General features: G+C 43.7%; 1 protein-coding gene across 3 annotated transcripts in view; it reads left to right on the plus strand.

Moving 5' to 3' along the window:
- Positions 1–20,344, plus strand: part of UVRAG (UV radiation resistance associated) — a 145,792-nt gene that overhangs the window by 112,005 nt on the left and 13,443 nt on the right. For 2 of the 3 annotated variants that reach the window (XM_060771249.2, XM_067466464.1), the window contains one exon: positions 14,395–14,486. In XM_060771249.2, the coding sequence (XP_060627232.2) occupies positions 14,395–14,486 (92 nt within the window). Of the gene's footprint in view, positions 1–14,394; positions 14,487–16,628; positions 16,734–20,344 lie in introns of those variants that run through there. The other variant, XM_060771250.2, reaches the window with a different exon arrangement.

Below are 20,344 nucleotides of genomic sequence, written 5' to 3' on the forward strand. Positions count from 1 at the left end.
TTGTAGCCCTATTTCTGAAGGTTGGCTCTGCATCTGGTGGTGCCAGAGCGCAGTCTGTTCAGCACCTTCCAAGTCGCCCAGTCTTCTGTGTGCCCAGGGGGGAGTCTCTCATTTGGTGTCAGCCATTGGTTGATGTTCTGGGTTTGAGCCTGCCACTTTTGGACTCTCGCTTGCTGAGGTGTTTGAGCGAGTGTCTCTGTAGATCTTAGAAAACTATTTCTAGATTTAAGTTGTTGACGTGCTGGCTGATACCCAAACAGGGGATGGGCTGGAGATGTCTCTGCCTTGGTCCTTTCACTATTGGCTGCTACTTCCCGGTGGATGTCAGGTGGTGCTAAGCAGTGTAGTTCCTCCAGTGGTGTAGGGCGCAGACACCTCGTGATAATGCGGCATGTCTCATTAAGAGCCACATCCACTGTTTTAGTGTGGTAAGATGTGTTCCACACTGGACATGCATACTCAGCAGCAGAGTAGCATAGCGCAAGGGCAGATGTCTTCACTGTGTCTGGTTGTGATCCCCAGGTTGTGCCAGTCAGCTTTCGTATGATATTGTTTCTAGCACCCACTTTTTGCTCGATGTTCAGGCAGTGCTTCTTGTAGGTAAGAGCATGGTCCAGAGTGACTCCCAGGTATTTGGGTGTGCTGCAATGCTCCAGTGGGATTCCTTCCCAGGTGATCCTCAGAGCTCGGGATGCTTCCCTGTTCTTGAGATGAAAGGCACATGTCTGTGTTTTAGATGGGTTGGGGATCAGCTGGGTTTCCCTGTAATAGGCAGTAAGAGCACCTAGAGCTTTGGAGAGCTTCTGTTCTATCATCTCAAAGCTCCCTGCTTGAGCAGTAATGGCACAATCATCAGCATAGATGAAACAATCCACTAAATGAGGGTTAACCCTTGGTGTCCAGCATTCTCCAGTAGATTTTTTTGCATTGTTTTCTGGGATAATCAGGGAAACTTCAGCATTTTTTCAGCAGTGGCCACTATCTTGCCTCTCCTCTGATAGAAGCCCAAATGCATGTGCATTTGGAGATCATGTTCACAGCATTTGACTCTTTCCACCTTGTGGCCGGCACGCAGCTGCAGATCAGAATGATGAACCTTTTTGAACCCTACATGCTTCCCTAGCTGTACCTCCACAGGCACCTGAAGTACGCCGACGGTGAAATAACTACATCTCACCCTTATCTTTAAAAAAGATTGCTGCTTCCAGAAACTCCATGTAAAAGGAGAAACTTACATCTCGAGTAGAGTCACTGATTGTATGGCGATACCTCAGAGAAAGCTAAAATGATCTTAAACATGGAGCCAAGAAAGCTATTATCTGACTTGAAGTTTTCTTTTGGATGGTGCTGTTGAACTCCCTCGACAACTCCAGAATTAAAATGATTAAGTGCAAATAGTGATAGTTGTTACTTTTATGCTGGGAATAGTGCGTTTCCTATTGTATTGTTTCCCAGTCTGACTATACTGCATTTGATGTATGTCTTCCTTAAGGCCCTTAATCTTGTTTTTTTAAGTACATTAACAAACCATTAGAAATTGAGGATGGGCTTTTTAAAAAGATGTACAGCATTAGATAATTCCCATATGTAATGCTTGCCCTTTTAACATGGAAGGAAAAAAATACCTTGAAGGCACAATACAGAAAGTAGTCATTTAAGAAATGTTCAGCCTCCAGAAAGAAGGGTAAAGAAATGGCCTTTTTGTTAAGTTTGCTTTGATGTTCTCCCCACTGTCCTAGATTTTGCTCTGTGGTGAATGATGCCTTCATTCAGAAAATAGATTTTGTTCATCTTGAGCAGTGGTTCCCAACCTTTTTTTTGACCAGGGACCACTTTGACCAGGGACCACTTGAACAGGGGCCACTTTGACTAGGGACAACTCTCTAACACTAGTATCAAAAGGGATACAAATCAGCTTTTGGTCAACTTTAGATTCGGGTTGGTTATTTGAGGTGCTGAATCAGAAAATTTCATTGGATAGACCACATCAGCTCTAGTTTCTGATACAGAACATACACCATCCAGTAGTCACCCACAAAAAACCATATTTTCAAGCTACAGGGAACCGTCAACGCCCCCATTCAAACAACTGCGGCCGTACCTTGGGAAGTCGGATCTGGCTACGGTGGTCCACGCTCTTGTCACATCCCGAATAGATTACTGCAACGCGCTCTTTGGGGTTGCCTTTGAAGACTGTTCAGAAATTGCAATTAGTCCAACGGGCGGCAGCTAGATTACTCACTGGAGCGTCATACAGGGAGCATACCACCCCCCTGCTGTGCCAGCTCCACTGGCTGCCGACCCAATTCCAAGCACAATTCAGAGTGCTGGTCTTGACCTATAAAACCCTATACGGCTCCGGTCCAGCGTACCTGTTTGAACGTATCTCCTTCTACGTCCCACCTCGGAGCTTAATATCGTCTGGGGAGGCCCTGCTCTTGGCCCCGCCTTTGTCTCAAACACACTTGGCGGGGACGAGGGACAGGGCCTTCTCAGTGGTGGCCCCCTGCCTGTGGAATTTGCTCCCCGGGGAAATTAGGTCATCGTCATCCCTCCTCACCTTTAGAAAAAAGGTTAAAACATGGCTTTGGGACCAGGCCTTCGGGCAATCAGGTTAAAGGACAATTGATAATGTTTGACTATGGCATGGAAGAGGATTTGGATAAGTTAAGCGGAGTATTCATTAGTAGATGGCTAGCTAAACAGCCACCAGACTGGCAATAGCTAATCAGAGTGTAAGTATACTGTTTTAATCTTTATTTATTAATGTTCATGTTAATTGTTATATTTGTTATTCTGTATTCTGTATTTTATGATGCGGCATTAAATTATTGCCAATTGTAAGCTGCCCTGAGTCCCCCTAGGGGTTGAGAAGGGCGGGGTAGAAATGTTCGAAATAAATAAAATAAATAAACAACTCCACTGGCTGCCAGTGAGTTTCCGGTCCCAATTCAAGGTACAGGTGATTACCTACAAAGTCCTAAATGGTTCAGGACCTACCTATCTTCACGATCACATCTTTCCCTACGAACCTGCACGAACCCTCAGATCATCCAGGGAGGCCCTTCTCTCGCTTCCACCTCCGTCTCAAGCGCGGTTGGTGGGGACAAGGGAGACAGCCTTCTCAGTGGTGGCCCCTCGGCTCTGGAACTCTCTACCTAGGGAAATCAGACGGGCACCTATCCTGTCAATCTCCCACAAGAACTTAAAAACATGGATGGTCCGCTGTGCCTTTGATTAGGCAGTTCCAAAGAACTGGCCAATGTTACCTGTTTCCACACTTTATCATGGCCCTCCAGTCTATAATTCCAGCATTTTAACGCCCAAGAACATGATTCTCCCAGCCCTACCTTTTTGAATTTTGCATTTTCTCATTGCCGTATTTAGGAATTTTGCACAAACTCAGAGCCCTCTGAATTCTGTACTTTATTGCTCAGCATGGTACTGTTTTTATGACGTTATGTTTTATTGTGATATGTTCTTATTTTGTTTTGTTTGATTGATGGTGAGTTCTTCTTTTCTGTACAACATTTTGAAGCACCTTGGTGGCTGAAGCACCTTGGTGGCCAGGTTGTCATTTCATTTCTCCATCCATTTCAAGAATGTGGCCTGGAAAGGGAGAGAAGGATGACAGAGGTGAATAGTTGTTTTTGCAGATGGTGCTGCCAGGGACAATGGTCTCAAAATTGGTGAAGTTGTTCTTGTTACAAGGGATGGCTTTCACCTAACAGAGGTTGGCAGGAATGTTTTTGCTAACAGCTTCACAAACGTGGTTGGAAGGGCTTTAAACTAAGTTACCTGGGGAAGGGAGATAGCATTCGGGTAGTTATTTCTTTATTCATTTATTTACAGTATTTACACCCCCACCCTTCTCACCCCAAAGGGGACTCAGAGCAGCTTACAGAATACACACATACCGCAAACATGCGATTTATTTATTTGTCGTGTCAGGGCAACCAGTCAAATGTATTACATTTCTAACTGAACAAAACAAACAAACAAACAAAATACAAAATTTGTGAGTTTGGTAGTTGATTAAATGTCCTTTGACCAGTATCTGGCCACTTGGAGTGCCTCTGGTGTTGCCGCAAGGAGGTCCTCCATTGTGCATGTGGCAGGGCTCAGGGTGCATTGCAGCAGGTGGTCAGTGGTTTGCTCTTCTCCACACTCACATGTCATGGATTCCACTTCGTAGCCCCATTTCTTGAGGTTGGCTCTGCATCTCGTGGTGCCAGAGCGCAGTCTGTTCAGCGCCTTCCAAGTCTCCCAGTCTTCTGTGTGCCCAGGGGGGAGTCTCTCATCTGGTATCAGCCTTTGGTTGAGGTTCTGGGTTTGAGCCTGCCACTTTTGGACTCTCGCTTGCTGAGGTGTTCCAGCGAGTGTCTCTGTAGATCTTAGAAAACTATTTCTAGATGTAAATTGTTGACATGCTGGCTGATACCCAAACAGGGGATGAGCTGGAGATGTCTCTGCCTTAGTCCTTTCACTATTGGCCGCTACTTCCCAGTGGATGTCAGGTGGTGCAATACTGGCTAAGCAGTGTAATTTCTCCAGTGGTGTAGGGCGCAGACACCCTGTGATAATGCGGCATGTCTCATTAAGAGCCACATCCACTGTTTTAATGTGGTGAGATGTGTTCCACACTGGGCATGCATACTCAGCTGCAGAGTAGCATAGTGCAAGGGCAGATGTCTTCACTGTATCTGGTTGTGATCCCCAGGTTGTGCCAGTCAGCTTTCGTATGATATTGTTTCTAGCACCCACTTTTTGCTTGATGTTCAGGCAGTGCTTCTTGTAGGTAAGAGCATGGTCCAGAGTGACTCCCAGGTATTTGGGTGTGCTGCAATGCTCCAGTGAGATTCCTTCCCAGGTAATCCTCAGAGCTCAGGATGCTTGTCTGTTCTTGAGATGAAAAGCACATGTCTGTGCCGTCGCGCCTGGGGCTATAGAGAAAGAGGCATGGACGTGACTGCTTTCCCCAGGGGATTGCTTTCTTGCCCTCCTTTAGGGAACTGGAACTCCCAAGGACCAGAACACAACAGTTAACTCGAAATGATGTTTATTGTTAACAGTTCTCTTTCTTTGACACAAACTTTATGTTTCAACTGGGAAAAGATACTTTGTAAACTCTAAGTCCAGGGTCCCAGGAGTAATAAGCTGAGAAGCTTTTCCTGTTCCCTCTCTCTCAATGGCTATGGATGCCGGAGCAAACCACAACCCCAGTTCAGTGGCCTAAACTGAAGGACAAGACCTTCCTATGGTGCCAAAGAACTGGTGTGAGGGCGCCTGAAGTCTTCACATGTTCGTTCAGGTGGTTTGAACATAAAGAATAAGACTCAGGGGTAAAACTTAAGAACTGGTAGTAAAAAATGCCTTGACCAGGGGCTTTTGGGCCAAGCTTTTGGACACGTCCATCCAATGAGTCTTTTACTGAGGAAAAAAGGGTGAGGGAGAAACCTTCCCTTTCTCCCTTGGAAGGGGCGGAGCCTAAACAACTGAACTGGGGAAACAAACCAATTGGTGAACAACAACAATAAATTGACAGCTATAGTAACCAATGAAATTTAACTATACATGTACAAGGTAGACAGAAATAAAATGGCAGTTTAAAATCCTGCAACTAACAGTTCTAAGTATATGAGGTGCCACACGCGCCGTCACACATGTCTGTGTTTTAGATGGGTTGGGGATCAGCTAGTTTTCCCTGTAATAGGCAGTGAGAGCACCTAGAGCTTCAGAGAGCTTTTGTTCTACCATCTCAAAGCTCCCTGCTTGAGCAGTAATGGCACGATCATCAGCATAGATGAAACTCTCTGTCCCTTCTGGCCGTGGCTGGTCATTTGTGTAGATGTTGAACATGGATGGAGCAGGCACGCTCCCCTGAGGCAGGCTATTCTTCTGTTTCTGCCATCTGCTTCTCTGGCCCTGGAACTCAACAAAGAAGCTCCTGTTTTGTAGCAGGTTTCCTATGAGGCGGGTGAGGTGGTAGTCCTTTGTGATATTATACATTTTTCTCAGGAGGAGGCGGTGGTTCACAGTATCATAGGCTGCTGACAGGTCTGTGAAGACAACTCCTGTGATCTGCTGCCTTTCAAAGCCATCTTCTATGTGCTGAGTCAGGTTCAGCACTTGCGATGTGCAGCTTTTGCCTTTCCTTTTTCACACACATACAGCAAACATGCAATGCCGATCAGACACTTTATACAATTATACACTTAACATGGACAGAGAGACACAAACAGGTAAAGGCAGTTGTTTCTATCTTTATTTCTGGCATCTTGGAGGCTTTGCTCAACTCTAGCCTCTGGGTGGTGCTATCGCTCCATCTTCCATGCCGAGATCTTTCTTCTGATTGATCGATGTCCTAAGAGTGCCTTTATTACCTCCCCGCTAAAAGCAGTACCTATTCATCTTCTCACATTTCTGCTTTGGACCGGCTAGGCGGGCAGGAGAGCAGGGACTAAATTGCTGACTTTCGATCAGTAGGATTTTTCTGAGGTTTAGCCTGCTGTGCTAATCCCAGTGCTAAATTAGGAGTTTATCAGGATTGAATACTCCAATTGTTCAGATAAATGAGCGAATAGAGTGCAAAGATGGCCCAGAATGAGAATTCCTGGTTGGACAAGAGCCTAGGCAATGGGGATAATGTGCAAAAGCATTAGATAACAAATATATAATGGGCTGAGAGAAAGTTTGGTACCGAAGTGGAAAGGAAGAAGCCTGGGACTGAAAAAGTTGGGAAGGAAGAGTGTGGATCAACATTTGTGACAGGTTAAAATGTATAAAATTCTTGATTAGATGGAGGTTGTGCTGTTTGCTGGAAAGGATAGAGAGGCAGGCAAGGGAGCTGTGGGGCCGTGGGCCAGGCACATGTTTGGCTGCAAACCCTTAGTCTGTACCAAATCTGAAAAAGCTTTCCCTGATGGAGACCATGTGTAGATAGCAATTTAATAAAGATACATTTCCATCTTGCCTCCCATTTTATTTCTCTTCATATGTTTGCTTCCTGGCTCCTCCTGGTACAAGGGGCCACTCACCTCCAGAAGTGGAAGTCTGGAAAATAACCTCATGTGAAATCCATGCTATATTATTTTAATCTCCATCTGCACCCAGAACTGGATTATTTATCCATTTACGTACTGCCTTTTTCTTTTAAAAAGGAAAAAAAGGAAACGTAAAACAGTTTACAGTGAAACCCTATATAAAATTGCAAACGTAAAGATTCATTTAATAAAAAAATACTGTCCTAAGTTAACATATAATTCCAGTTTACTGTGATTTGGTTCTCACTATATTTTTATTATGTTGGGGCTTAGTCTACCCCACTGTGGAAGATGGTGTGAAGTCATAAAAATGGAAAGCATGCAGTGTGGCATCTTAAAATTTGATTAAAATGCATTAAGGTAGCTTAAATGTTAGTGGTAACAAATGTGTTTCACAAAACCAAACAGAAAAGTGAAGCTTCTTATAATGCAGAATTAATTTAATTTATAGAGCTGTCTGCCATAACATAGATGATACCCACAAAGCTTTTAAATTATTCATATTTGTGTCCTTATGAGTTGGTCAGTTGAGTTAGTCAGTACTGAATATTCCCTGGGCACTTGAAATCAAGTGGAACAGCAAACGTCATTTTTAATAGTGGCTTACTATATAACGGCGCACCATGCAGTCTCCTCGGTCGAAGCCGGGGAGCAGGGTGAGCTCCTGTCTGTCAGCTCCATCTTCCTATGCAGAGACATGAGAGAAGCTTCCCACAGGATGGTAAAATATCTGGGCATCCCCTGGGCAACGTCCTTGCAGACTGCCAAATCTCTCACAACAGAAGCAATTTGCAGTTTTCTCTAGTCGCTCCTGACACACACACACACAAAATTCACAGATCATAGCAGATCCGTAGATAAGCCAAGCATAATTTTGATCTAGAATCATAGAATCAAAGAGTTGGAAGAGACCTCATGGGCCAACCCCCTGCCAAGAAGCAGGAATATTGCATTCAAATCACCCCTGACAGATGGCCATCCAGCCTCTGTTTAAAAGCTTCCAAAGAAGGAGCTTCCACCACACTCCGGGGCAGAGAGTTCCACTGCTGAACGGCTCTCACAGTCAGGAAGTTCTTCCTCATGTCCAGATGGAATCTCCTTTCTTGTAGTTTGAAGCCATTGTTCCACATCCTAATCTCCAAGGAAGCAGTAAACAAGCTTGCTCCCTCCTCCCTGTGGCTTCCTCTCACATATTTATACATGGCTATCATATCTCCTCTCAGCTTTCTCTTCTTCAGGCTAAACATGCCCAGCTCCTTAAGCCGCTCCTCATAGGACTTGTTCTCCAGACCCTTGATCATTTTGGTCGCCCTCCTCTGGACACATTCCAGCTTGTCAATATCTCACTTGAATTGTGGTGCCCAGAATTGGACACAATATTCCAGGTGTGGTCTTAGCAAGGCGGAATAGAGTGGTAGCATGACTTCCCTAGATCTGGACACTATGCTCCTCTTGGTGCAGGCCAAAATCCCATTGGCTTTTTTTTTTTTTTTTTTTTTTTTTTTGCCGCCACATCACATTCCTGGCTCATGTTTAACTTGTTGTACATGAGGACTCCAAGATCTTTTTCACACATACTGCTCTCAAGCCAGGCATCATCGTCCCCCATTCTGTATCTTTGCATTTCGTTTTTCTCAATAAGTAAATAAATTTATCAATTCATCAATTCAAAATGTAAGTAAAAATGTGTGACTAAATATTGTAAGAGAAGCTTGAGAGCTGCCTTTGAAAGTGGTAGACTACCTTTCCTAGGAGCTTATGAAACACACCAAATGGCCAGAGATCCTCTGAACTTCATTTGAGGTCACCTAAATTGCACAAATCTTTCTGTCTATGGGAGTTTCTGAGATCCAGCCTGAAATTTTTACAGGAGATTAGATTCCTGCAGATCTACACAAGACAGGAGTGGCTTGTAAGAATTGCTGTCTGTGAAATGTAAGCAAACAGCAGCCCTGGATTAGTCATGCTGAACAGTAACCACTCTGCAGGCACAGTTGCTTAAATCATACTAAATCTTCCTTGATCTAAGCTCCCCAAGAGCATTGACTTTTGAGCTGTGCGCCCACCAGAGGACTCACTAACATGGATTTATTTGCACATTTGGAAATCCCCTTTCGGGTTCCCCACATGCAGGCCCTGACTGGGTCTCATGGATGCTTTCTCACCTGGCTTGCAAAGATGCATGTTCTTGTTCTGATTATCTTTCATCTGTCAGAAAAATGGGTATATGTATCATAGTTGGTGGTAGGCAAACATCTCAGAAAAACGAGAGGCAGCCAGATCCTGAGGAATAGTTTAATGGCCCCATAATAGTATTGTATATTTATTAACAGACTCAGCCCTGTGGCGTGCCAAAACATAGTTTTGCTCATAACCCAAATGTCAGAGAGATATAGAGAAGAGGAATCTCTCATACACTCCTGATAGAAAAAAGGCTTCTAAAGGTGTCAAATTCCGGATGCCTTTCTCTTTCTGAAAACAGAGAAGGAGCAAGTCCGGTATTTATTTGTCGTGTCAGGGCAACCAGTCAATTGTATTACATTTCTAACAGAACAAAACAAAGAAACAGACAAAACACAAAATTTGCAAGTTTGGTAGTTGATTAAATGTCCTTTAACTAGTATCTGGCCACTTGGATTGCTTCTGGTGTTGCCGCAAGAAGGTTCTCCATTGTGCATGTGGCAGGGCTCAGGGTGCATTGCAGCAGGTGGTCAGTGGTTTGCTCTTCTCCACACTTGCATGTCGAGGATTCCACTTTATAGCCCCATTTCTGAAGGGTTTGCTCTGCATCTTGTGGTGTCAGAGCACAGTCTGTTCAGCGCCTCCCAAGTCGCCCAGTCTTCTGTGTGCCCAGGGGGGAGTCTCTCATTTGGTATCAGCCATTGGTTGAGGTTCTGGGTTTGAGCCTGCCACTTTTGGACTCTCGTTTGCTGAGGTGTTCCAGCGAGTGTCTCTGTAGATCTTAGAAAACTATTTCTAGTTTTAAGTCGTTGACGTGCTGGCTGATTCCCAAACAGGGGATGAGCTGGAGATGTGTTTGCCTTGGTCCTTTCACTATTGGCTGCTACTTCCCAGAGGATGTCAGGTAGTGCAATACTGGCTAAGCAGTGTGTAGGGCGCAGACACCCCGTGATAATGCAGAATGTCTCATTAAGAGCCACATCTACTGTTTTAGTGTGGTGAGATGTAGAACACACTGGGCATGCATACTCAGTAGCAGCAAGTCCGGTAAGGGTAAAGGAAAGATGAATCATTGAGTAGGAAGGGGCCCAATAGGGCATTCAGTCCATTCCCTCTCCTGCTCAATGCAGGGTCTCCAGCTAAAGCAAGCCTAGAAGATAGCTTTCCAGAGATCTCCAGAGATCTCCAGACCCCACCATCACTCCAGGTAGTTAGTGCCTTTGCCAAGCTACACTTACTGTCAAGTTCCTTCCAGTGTTTAGCTGAAATCTAGCCTCATGTAACTTAAAACCAGGGGTCTATTAAAATAAGTGAGCAGTTGATTGCCAAATGTGTAGATCGCTGTAATATACAATGAAATTTTGCAAGGCTCAATCTCATCTGGTGACTCAAACAAATGGCATGCTTTTTCTTTTATTCTGCATGTGTGCCATAGCTGGCATTACCTTAGAGGCAAAAGAGGAATTGTTTCTTAAGATGGAACCTCTGTTCTTTTCCGTTTAAAAAGAAGCCCTTGTATTTTTTTTTCAACAACAACAACAACAAACTCCAGACCATTCCACATTTCAAATCAGTAACAAAGTATTGATCAGTTAATCAACAAACAGGAAATTGAAAGTTACCTGAAAAGCTCAAGAATCATCCTAATTATCTTGGTGTCACCTTAGGTCGAACACTAGCACAGAATCCTAGAATTGGAAGAGACCTCATGGGCCATCCAGTCCAACCCCATTCTGCCAAGAAGCAGGAAAATTTGCATTCAAAGCACACCCAACAGATGGCCATCCAGCCTCTGCTTAAAAGCCTCCAAAGAAGGAGCCTCTGCCACACTCTGGGGCAGAGAGTTCCACTACTGAACAGCTCTCACAGTCAGGAAGTTCTTCCTCATGTTCAGATGGAATCTCCTTTCCTGTAGTTTGAAGCCATTGTTCCATTGTGTCCTAGTCTCCAGGGCAGCAGAAAACAAGCTGGCTCCCTCCTCCCTATGACTTCCCCACACATATTTATACATGGCCCTCATCATGTCTCCTCTCAGCCTTTTCTTTTTGAGGCTAAACATGCCAATCTCTTTAAGCCACTCCTCATAAGATCACGAAGATAGGTGGGGCCCAAACCGTTTAGGGCTTTATAGGTCATAGCCTGCACCTTGAATTTGGCTTGGCAACTTAACGGCAGCCAATGAAGCTGTTTTAATAGGGGCGTTGCATGCTCTCTATAATTTGCTCCAGGTTTTTTGATTTCCTGATTTTGTTGTTGTGTCAGGAGCGACTTGAGAAACTGCAATTCACTTCTGGTGTGAGATAATTGGCCATCTGCAAGGACGTTGCCCAGGGGACGCCCGGATGAATGAATGTTTTTATCATCCTTGTGGGAGGCTTCTCTCATGTCCCCGCATGAGGAGCTGGAGCTGATAGAGGGAGCTCATCCACCTCCCCCCGGATTCGAACCTGCGACCTGTCGGTCTTCAGTCCTGCTGGCACAGGGGTTTAACCCACTGCACCACTGGGGTCTCCAATAAGGAGTCTAAAATGTTGTGTGTAAATTATGTCCAGGTTATTTGTATAAGGTGTAAATGAAGCATAACTTTTTTGCTTTTAAACTTGGATCCTGTCTCTAAGATACTTCATGCATATGCAAATATTGCAAAAAAATGGGGGGGGGGGATCCAAAAATACATCTGCTTCCAAGCATTTTGACTAAGGGATACTCAACCTTTATACCATGCCAGCTCCTATTGTTAAACGCGGAAGCTCATAATGAATTAGCAGAATAGAAGGAGCACCCAGAGGTAAAGACAGATAGGGAAGAAGTTATTTCACACCCTTTTTCTAGTTTTGGCATTAACCAAAGAAGTGGCAATAAAAGAGGGGAAACAGAATAATCAGCTTTCAGTCTCTGCAAATAGTTTCTGAATCCAACAATAAGAACATAAAAACTAAACTAAAGGATCACCCAAAGGACATCACAACAGTTAGCAGCTTGGATTGTACACTTTTTATACTTTAATGATGAATATAAACAAAAATTGAGCTTTCTGGGTACAATGCCTGGAGTTTGCATGAGAGTGGAACTCATCTTAATTTGAGAAAACAAAATTCTGAAGTTGGTGTGAATATCTGAGGAGTGTGATTCTTGTGCGAATTCTTGTACAACGCACAGCTCTGCCTAATATAAAAAAGAGCTTGGCTTCACAATAATGGTTTTTGCTTTTCTTTCCCCAAGCACTTCAGTTAGAGCACCGCTCAAATGCAGTGGTTTAAGAGTGTCTTCATGTCTGCTTTCTGTCAATTTTCTTTTAATCTCAGGCTTGCTCCTGAATAAACACTGCAAAAGATCAAGGAGTATTTTTGTCCCTTTTTCTGTTACTGAGTGAAGCGAGTGTCTGGAGGCAAAACAGTACAATGAATTTTTATTTTCTTTGTGTATAGGACAACTATGGCTGATCACCCTTTTTAAAAAAATGCTGTGGCCGCTATGGGATGCGAGGGGTTTGGGCTGCTTTGGGTGACACTATTAAAGGGATGGTACCAGAACATTTTGTGTGGTTTTTCAGCAAAAAATTACTATTTTTAACAAATACACTAGAATACATACACAGCATTGCTCGGGTGTCGTGGGGACTGCTGTCTGCCTATTTTTTCCCTTGCCCAGCTCCCTCCATAGCATTTTTGACTCTTTCCTTCCTCCCTTCCCTCATGTACATGTTTCTTTTATTTCCTAGTGACATCCCAGAGGGACACTTCACCTATCAATAGCCTTAGTAGTACAAACAGACAAAGATAAATGCTTTGACTTTTATATATATAGATCAACGGTGCCTCTCCGTCTTCTTCCTCTCCTACATGTAGGTTTTCAGCAAGCGTTAGAATTGCCCATGTTTCCTTTCCCATGCCACTGATTGTGATGTGCCTTAAGTTTTTAACAATTGCGACATTTCTCCTTCAGCACAATGCCTTCCTTTCTTCACCCTACATCAGTGTCTCATTTGTGGGCAGAGGGTATCAACCCTTTGGGACCCCTTACGCAACCAAAGAGCGGTCCCCCTTTTTTTCCCCTAGTTCAAAAATATTTGTAAGGATTCTGTATGGTCTGGTGTGGCAAAAGGTTTATGGGAGTAACACCATGAGTTACCACACAGGGTGACACCAACCCTAATGATGTCACTTCAAACATGTATTGTTTTAATGGAACGACTTTCTGCCAACCCATCCCTTCAGGTTGCTTTACTCTAATGAGCTGAGCCAAGGAAATTGGCTTACTGTGGAAGAAGCAAAAACACATTTCGGGATTGATATATGCCAGTGGTTTGCAAGAACAGAAATATGGTCCTTGGCCTCACCATGACTACACCATTGGCTCAACACTGCACGGCAAACGAGAGAGACTGGTCTTGTGAAACCCTCTTATAGCTCCAAGGCAACGAGGATGACAGGAGGGGAGAGGCTGACTACCCACAAAAGTTTACTATTACCACATCAGCTCTAGATTATTAAATATGGTTTTCTGTGGGCAAGCAGATGGGGACTGCTAGATAGCATATGTTCTGTATCAGAAACTAGAGCTGATGTGGTCTATCCAATGCAATTTTCTGAATCAGCACCTCACTTAACAAAGCTAAATCTAAAGTTCACCAAAAACTGATCCATAACCCTTTTGGTACTAATTTTGGAGTGTGGTCCCTGGACAAAGTGGTCCCTGGTCAAAAATAGGTTGGGAACCATTGATCTATGAAAAGGCCAGTTTTATGAGAACCCATCTAGACATACCCGAAACCACCACTTTGAGTCTCCTGGTGAAGAAAAAAGGCAGAGTACAAATAAATATATAAACAACAATGATGATAATAATACTGGTTTGCACGGGTCTCCAATTATGTAGGACTACAAGATATCAGTATAGGTTATCTTTCTAAGAGTGTACAAAATAATGTTTGCTGTAGCTGTCTAGATACCAAAGCAGTCGTAAGTAGTAATAGCATAATACTTATTCAAAAGAATCTGGTGGTGTCCAGTTCCTTCCAAATGTATTGAGGATGTAAACCTTTAAAGAGCAAAATGCTTCCTTCTTGGGCATTCATCATGCAAAGGCGCAGACACTCTTTGAATCCTTTGGGGCATGCCTGGATGCTCAGAAGGACACCCTGCTAATTCTCACTCTTTTGTCTCTTTAGCTTAGATACCAACACGGGCTGGGAACGCCGGATTTAAGGCAAACGCTCCCCAATCTGAAAAACTTCCTCGAACATGGCCTCATGGTCAGATGGTAAGTAATACTGATTTCATCCAGAGTGGGTAGAAATGAATGGTTTTAAAAGGAAAATTGGCTGCTGTAGTACATTACATAGCTTTGCACGTACTTAGCAGAGGTGCTAAGAAACCTTGTTAGTGAATTGTGAAAATATGTAATGGTAAGAGCTATTCAATGGTGGTAAGAGCTTCTTAGCAGTACAATATGCTGCCTCACAGTGTGATTGAGTCTCTTTCTCTAGAAGAGAGCTTTATGGCCATCTTTTGGGAGTGCTTGGATTGTGTGTTCCTGCATGGCGAGGGGTGTGTCTGGACTGCATGACCCTTGTGGTCTCTTCGGGTTCTGTGATTCTATATCAGTCACTTTACCAGCTCCTCTGTATAGTAACATCATGGCAGCCCAGAACTACTCAGTTCTAATTCTTAACTTAAGAGTTAAGTCTCCAACAGGATCTTTGCCATACTTACAGACACATAAAAATAAACCACAATTTTACATCATTGTATAAAAAATACATGAGAAGTCTTGAAAACCTGTGTTTCTATTTCAGTTAATCCATAAAAATGATAGAACTATTAGATATATCTTCACATTGTATGTAAGTAGTTTTGTAATATTTTGATTTCTATTTGAACAGGTCGACTTGGCTATATTTGGAATAATTAATTTAATTATTCCAAATAATTAAATTATTTGGAATAATTAGAGTGTGGTGGATGCTCCTTCTTTGGAAGCTTTTAAACAGAGGCTGGATGGCCATCTGTCAGGGGTGATTTGAATGCAGTATTCCTGCTTCTTGGCAGGATGGGGTTGGACTGGATGGCCCATGAGGTCTCTTCCAACTCTAGGATTCTATGATTCTATTATTCTACTTGGAATGAAATTCTCTTTAATGCTCACAAAAACAATTCTGTTTAATAAGATTCACAGTATGTATATTTCTTATAAGAAAAAAACCTTCAAGTTAGCAAAATGGAAGTTCAACAGGGACAAATGCAAGATACTCCACTCAGGCAGAAAATATGAAATGCAAGGATACAGAATGGGCGACGATGCCTGGCTCGATAGCAGTACGTGTGAAAAAGATCTTGGAGTCCTCGTGGGGAGGAAGGGGAACATGAGCCAGGAATGTCATGCCAATTGGATCTTGGCCTGCATAAATAGGAATCTAGTGTCTAGATCTAGGGAAGGTGATGCTACCCATGCTCTATTCTGCTTTGGTCAGACCACACCTGGAATCACACTGGGTCCAATTCTGGGCACCACAATTGAAGAGAGATGTTGACTCTAAGCTGGAATGTGTCCAGAGGAGGGTGACTCAAAAGGATCAAAGGTCTGGAGAACAAGCCCTATGAGGAGTGTCTTAAAGAGCTAGGCATATTTAGCCTGCAAAAGAGAAGGCCAAGAGGAGACATTATGACACCCATGGATAAAGATGTGAGGAGAAGTCATAGGGAGGAGGGAGCAAGCTTGTTTTCTGCTGCTCTGGAGACTAGAACTTAGAACAATGGCTTCAAACTACAGAAAAGGAGATTGCACCTGAACATGAGGAAGAACTTCCTAACTGTGAGGGAGAACTGTTCAGCAGTGGAACTCTCTGTCCCAGAGTGTGGTGGAGGCGCCTTCTTTGGAGGCTTTTAAACAGAGGCTGGATGGCCATCTGTCAGGGGTGCTTTGAATGCAATTGTCCTGCTTTTTGGCAGAATGGAGTTGGACTGGATGGCCCACAAGGTCTCTTCCAACTCTATGATTCTATGGTCATATCTTCAGTTATAGTTTTACTAATATACTAATCTTTATTTTCTGGAGCTAAATAGGCTTGCTTAAAACCTCTTCTCACCACATCTGCAAATGTAAATAGTATCGTAATATACTATTCCGTATTTTTGGTCCCCAATACACCATTTTATCCTGATCACTCCTGTGCTGTTCATTTCTTTCACAGTCTTCCTCACATCTTTTTGTTATGTCTATTTTATCATTGTTTCTGTCCTTATCTGATGTTTTGCTCCATCCCTTTATCTCCTCTCTATTCCTACTTGTAATCTGTTGTATAAATGTCTTCTCCTCCCAGTCCATACATTATTCTGGAACTTCTTTCTTTCCTTTTTTCTCCATCTCTGTGTGTTTTTCCTCCTGTTTCCCCAAACCCCTTAGTCTGTCCTCTGCTAGGACTGACCACCATCCAGATGCTGTCTCCCCTACTTTCAAGAAGAACTTCATGGCATAGAGAAGACCAACCTGGCCCTGCTTCGTCAGCCACAGAAGCTGCTGCAGGTTTCCACCTTTCTTCCTTAGACGAACATTGAACTCTAGTTGCCCTGCGGCATGCTTCAGCCCTATCCATCAGCCACATGGCTAGATGTGCTGGGCAGTGGTTCTCAACCTGTGGGTCCCCAGACACTTTTTTTTGGCCTTCAACTCCCAGAAATCCTAACAGCTGGTAAACTGGTTGGGATTTCTGGGAGTTGTAGGCCAAAACACTTGGGGATTCATAGGTTGAGAACTACTGGGTTAAGGGATGGTGTAGGGAAATGGTTCTCAAACTGGTCGTCTATGTGTTTTGGACTTCAGTTCCCATGATTCCTAACAGCTGGGATTTCTGGAAGTTGAAGTCCAAAACACTCAGAAGACCAAAGATTGAGAACCAATGGTGTAGGGTATTTGTCCATCAAGAGGGCATTATCTCAGCTTGTAAGCAGATTTGAGAATTACTTCATAGAATCATAGAATTGGAAGAGACCACAATGATAAGCCAGTCCAACCCTTCTTCGCAATGCAGGAATATACAATCAAAGCACTCCTGACAGATGGCCATCCAGTCTCTGCTAGAAATACTCCAGAAAAGCAGACACCACCATAGAGGCAGTGTATCCCACTGTCAAACAGCTCCTACTTTCAGGAAATTCTTCCTAATTTTCAACTGAAAGCTCTTTTCTTTCAGTTTGAATCCACTGCTCTCTGTCCTAGTCTCCAGAGCTGTGGAAAACAAGCCATTGCTTAAGATATTTAAACATTGCTATCATGTTCTCTCTCAACCTTCTCTTCTCCACGCTAAACATCCCTACCTTCCTAAGCCACTCCTCATAGGGATTCATGGTTTCTAGACCTTTAGTTGCCTTCCCCTGGCTACATTCCAGGTTGTCAATATCCTCCTTGAATTGTGATGCCCAGACCCAAAGGTCCCTTGATCCTAGGCACTCTGCTCCTATTACTGCAGCCTAGAATCACATTTGATTGAAAGGCAACATATCCCTCTCCAAAATAACATAAACGTACAGGGCATGGCTTTCCATATTGTTGAATTCGGGGTCTCTGACTTGAGGTAGACGGTTGTCCCTGGGTGCTTCCTAGAAGTGGCATGTTCTCATTATCAAGACAAAACACATTCTTTGCCTGGCTAATATTTCAAAACACGTGTGGATATTAACCACCCTTCTCGGGGACTATCGCATTTGCCCCCTGGGCATATCAATGCCTCATTTCTTTCTCACCTCCAAGGCTCAGATAGGCCCGATGATTCTGAACAGTACCTCCTGGTACTTCCTTACAGTATAAATGGTAATGAGGCTTTTCATAGATCCCTCCTCGGGGGAAGAATTAGGAGGCCGCGTTTCCAGCGCGGGCAGCCAGGCGCAAGCATGCTTGACTGAGAGAGCCCCGTTCAGATGTGCAACCCTGGAATGTGTGCATGTCAGCCTTTGTGCACAGATGGTTAAATTGATATCCACCGGGCCCAAGCAAATACAACTATGGCGGCTTATGTGCTGCAGGTAGGTCATACTATTGACTGGCCAAAGTCTTTTCATCCACATGAGTGACAAAGCATTGCCAGATGCCTCCAGCCCTGGTCAGAATGGCAATTACAGCTAAGAGTTATGGTGGTTTAGGTGCTGAAGATAGGTCATACTATTGACTGACTGAAATCTCTTCATCCACATGAGTGACAAAGCATTGCCAGATGGCCCCAGCCCTGGTCAGAATACAATTGGGGAGACTGTGTCCCCCTATGAGCCTTCTCATTTACAATTCTTCTGTGACTTATCTGGATACAAAAGTCCTAATGGGACTGGATGGCCCACCAGGTCACTTCCAACTCAGTGATTCCACGATTCTATTATACTATCTCTAATTTTGTGGCTGTGAAGAGTAGAGACATCACACTGGCAACAAAGATCCGCATAGTTAAAGCAATGGTATTCCCTGTAGAATCAATCATAGTATCAAAGAGTTGGAAGAGACCTCATGGGCCATCCAGTCCAACCCCCTGCCAAGAAGCAGGAATATTGCGTTCAAATCACCCCTGACAGATGGCCATCCACCCTCTGCTTAAAAGCTTCCAAAAGAAGGAGCCTCCACCACACTCCATAGTAGTAACTATGGATGTGAGAGTTGGAAGGCTAAGTGAAGGAAGATAGACGCTTTTGAACTGTGATATTGGAGGAAAATTCCAAGAATGCCTTGGACTGCGAGAAGGTCCAACCAGTCCATACTCCAGGAATGCTCATTGCAGGGAAGGATATTAGAGGCAAGATGAAGTACTTTGGCTACATCATGAGAAGACAGGAAAGCTTAGAGAAGAGAACGATGCTGGGGGAAATGGAAGGAAAAGGGAAGAGGGTCTGACCAAGGACAAGGTGGATGGATGGTATCCTTGAAGTGACTAGCTTGACTCTGAAGGAGATGGGGGTGGCCACGGCCGACAGGGCGCTCTGGCAGTCATGAAGAGTCAGAAGCGACTGAACGAATAAACAACAACATCCCCTATTTTGTGGTAAACCAGTCTCCTCCAGAACCCCAAGAATCAAGTGGGCAAATGAGAAGACTTCACTGGTGCATTCCTACCTTATTCCAAAATTTCAGGGCAGGTTACAATGAGCAGTTTGACTATTTGTCCCCATCCCCAAAAAAGAACATTCTGGCCCACAACATCTTATGCCAAAATAAATATGTCTTAAGAATGCTTCCAGGTGAAGCTTTTATTGTGCAATCACTCTATCTTGTTCGTGGAATTTTCCAGTGGGTCCAGATGTCATTGCCTTTTGCTTGTAAGTCTCTCTTTTCCCTATGGCTTCTATCTTTTTTTTTTCTCAACCAGCCTCCAAGATTCTTAGAAATGAATGATACATTACACATTTCTTTCTAACTGGTAGCACTTATACAAGTCCTGAATGTGGAAGCATTCACGTTCCTTATGGTAATTTAAGGCCTTTCAGCTTTCATGAGCCCAGTTATCCAACTTTTTAATATGAAAATCTGTTGGCGTGGTTTTTGGTAAGCTTGCATGCAAGGAATATACTCTCTTATAAACAAACCCCTGAGAAAAAAATCAATTTAAGGAGGGAGGTGAAGCTACCATTTCTTCATTTTCTTTTGCATCTCATCAATGGCTGAGTCACTCCGGTGTAGGGCAGATGTAACCTCTAAAGTGTGTGAACATGTATAAACACTCACCAGTGATAATTTCTGACACTTCTTCAATGCCTATCCATTCATTCAACACTTTATTTGTATCCCACCTTTCTCCCACATTGAACTTGGAAGGTGGCTCACAAATGAATACCATGTCACAACCATGTCAGGATTGACTACCATTTTGGCTACCAGTTGGCATCACTTCCTTTCTTCTGTAAGACACTGGAATGACAAAAAGGAAAGTTCTGTCACCTTTTAAAGAAGTAATATTGGAATGGTGGCAGTATTGCTTCTTACTTACTTACTTACTTGGGCAATCCCTCGTTGTCCAAGTAAGATGGCCTTGCAAATGTAGTGTCTTGGCAGTGGATATGTAGGTGACTGTGCTGGAGGAAAGTTCTGAGAGTGCCTTGGACCACGAGAAGATCCAACCAGCCCATACTTCAGGAAATAAAGCC

Source organism: Anolis sagrei, chromosome 3, assembly GCF_037176765.1.
Source record: "Anolis sagrei isolate rAnoSag1 chromosome 3, rAnoSag1.mat, whole genome shotgun sequence".
NCBI lineage: Eukaryota > Metazoa > Chordata > Lepidosauria > Squamata > Dactyloidae > Anolis > Anolis sagrei.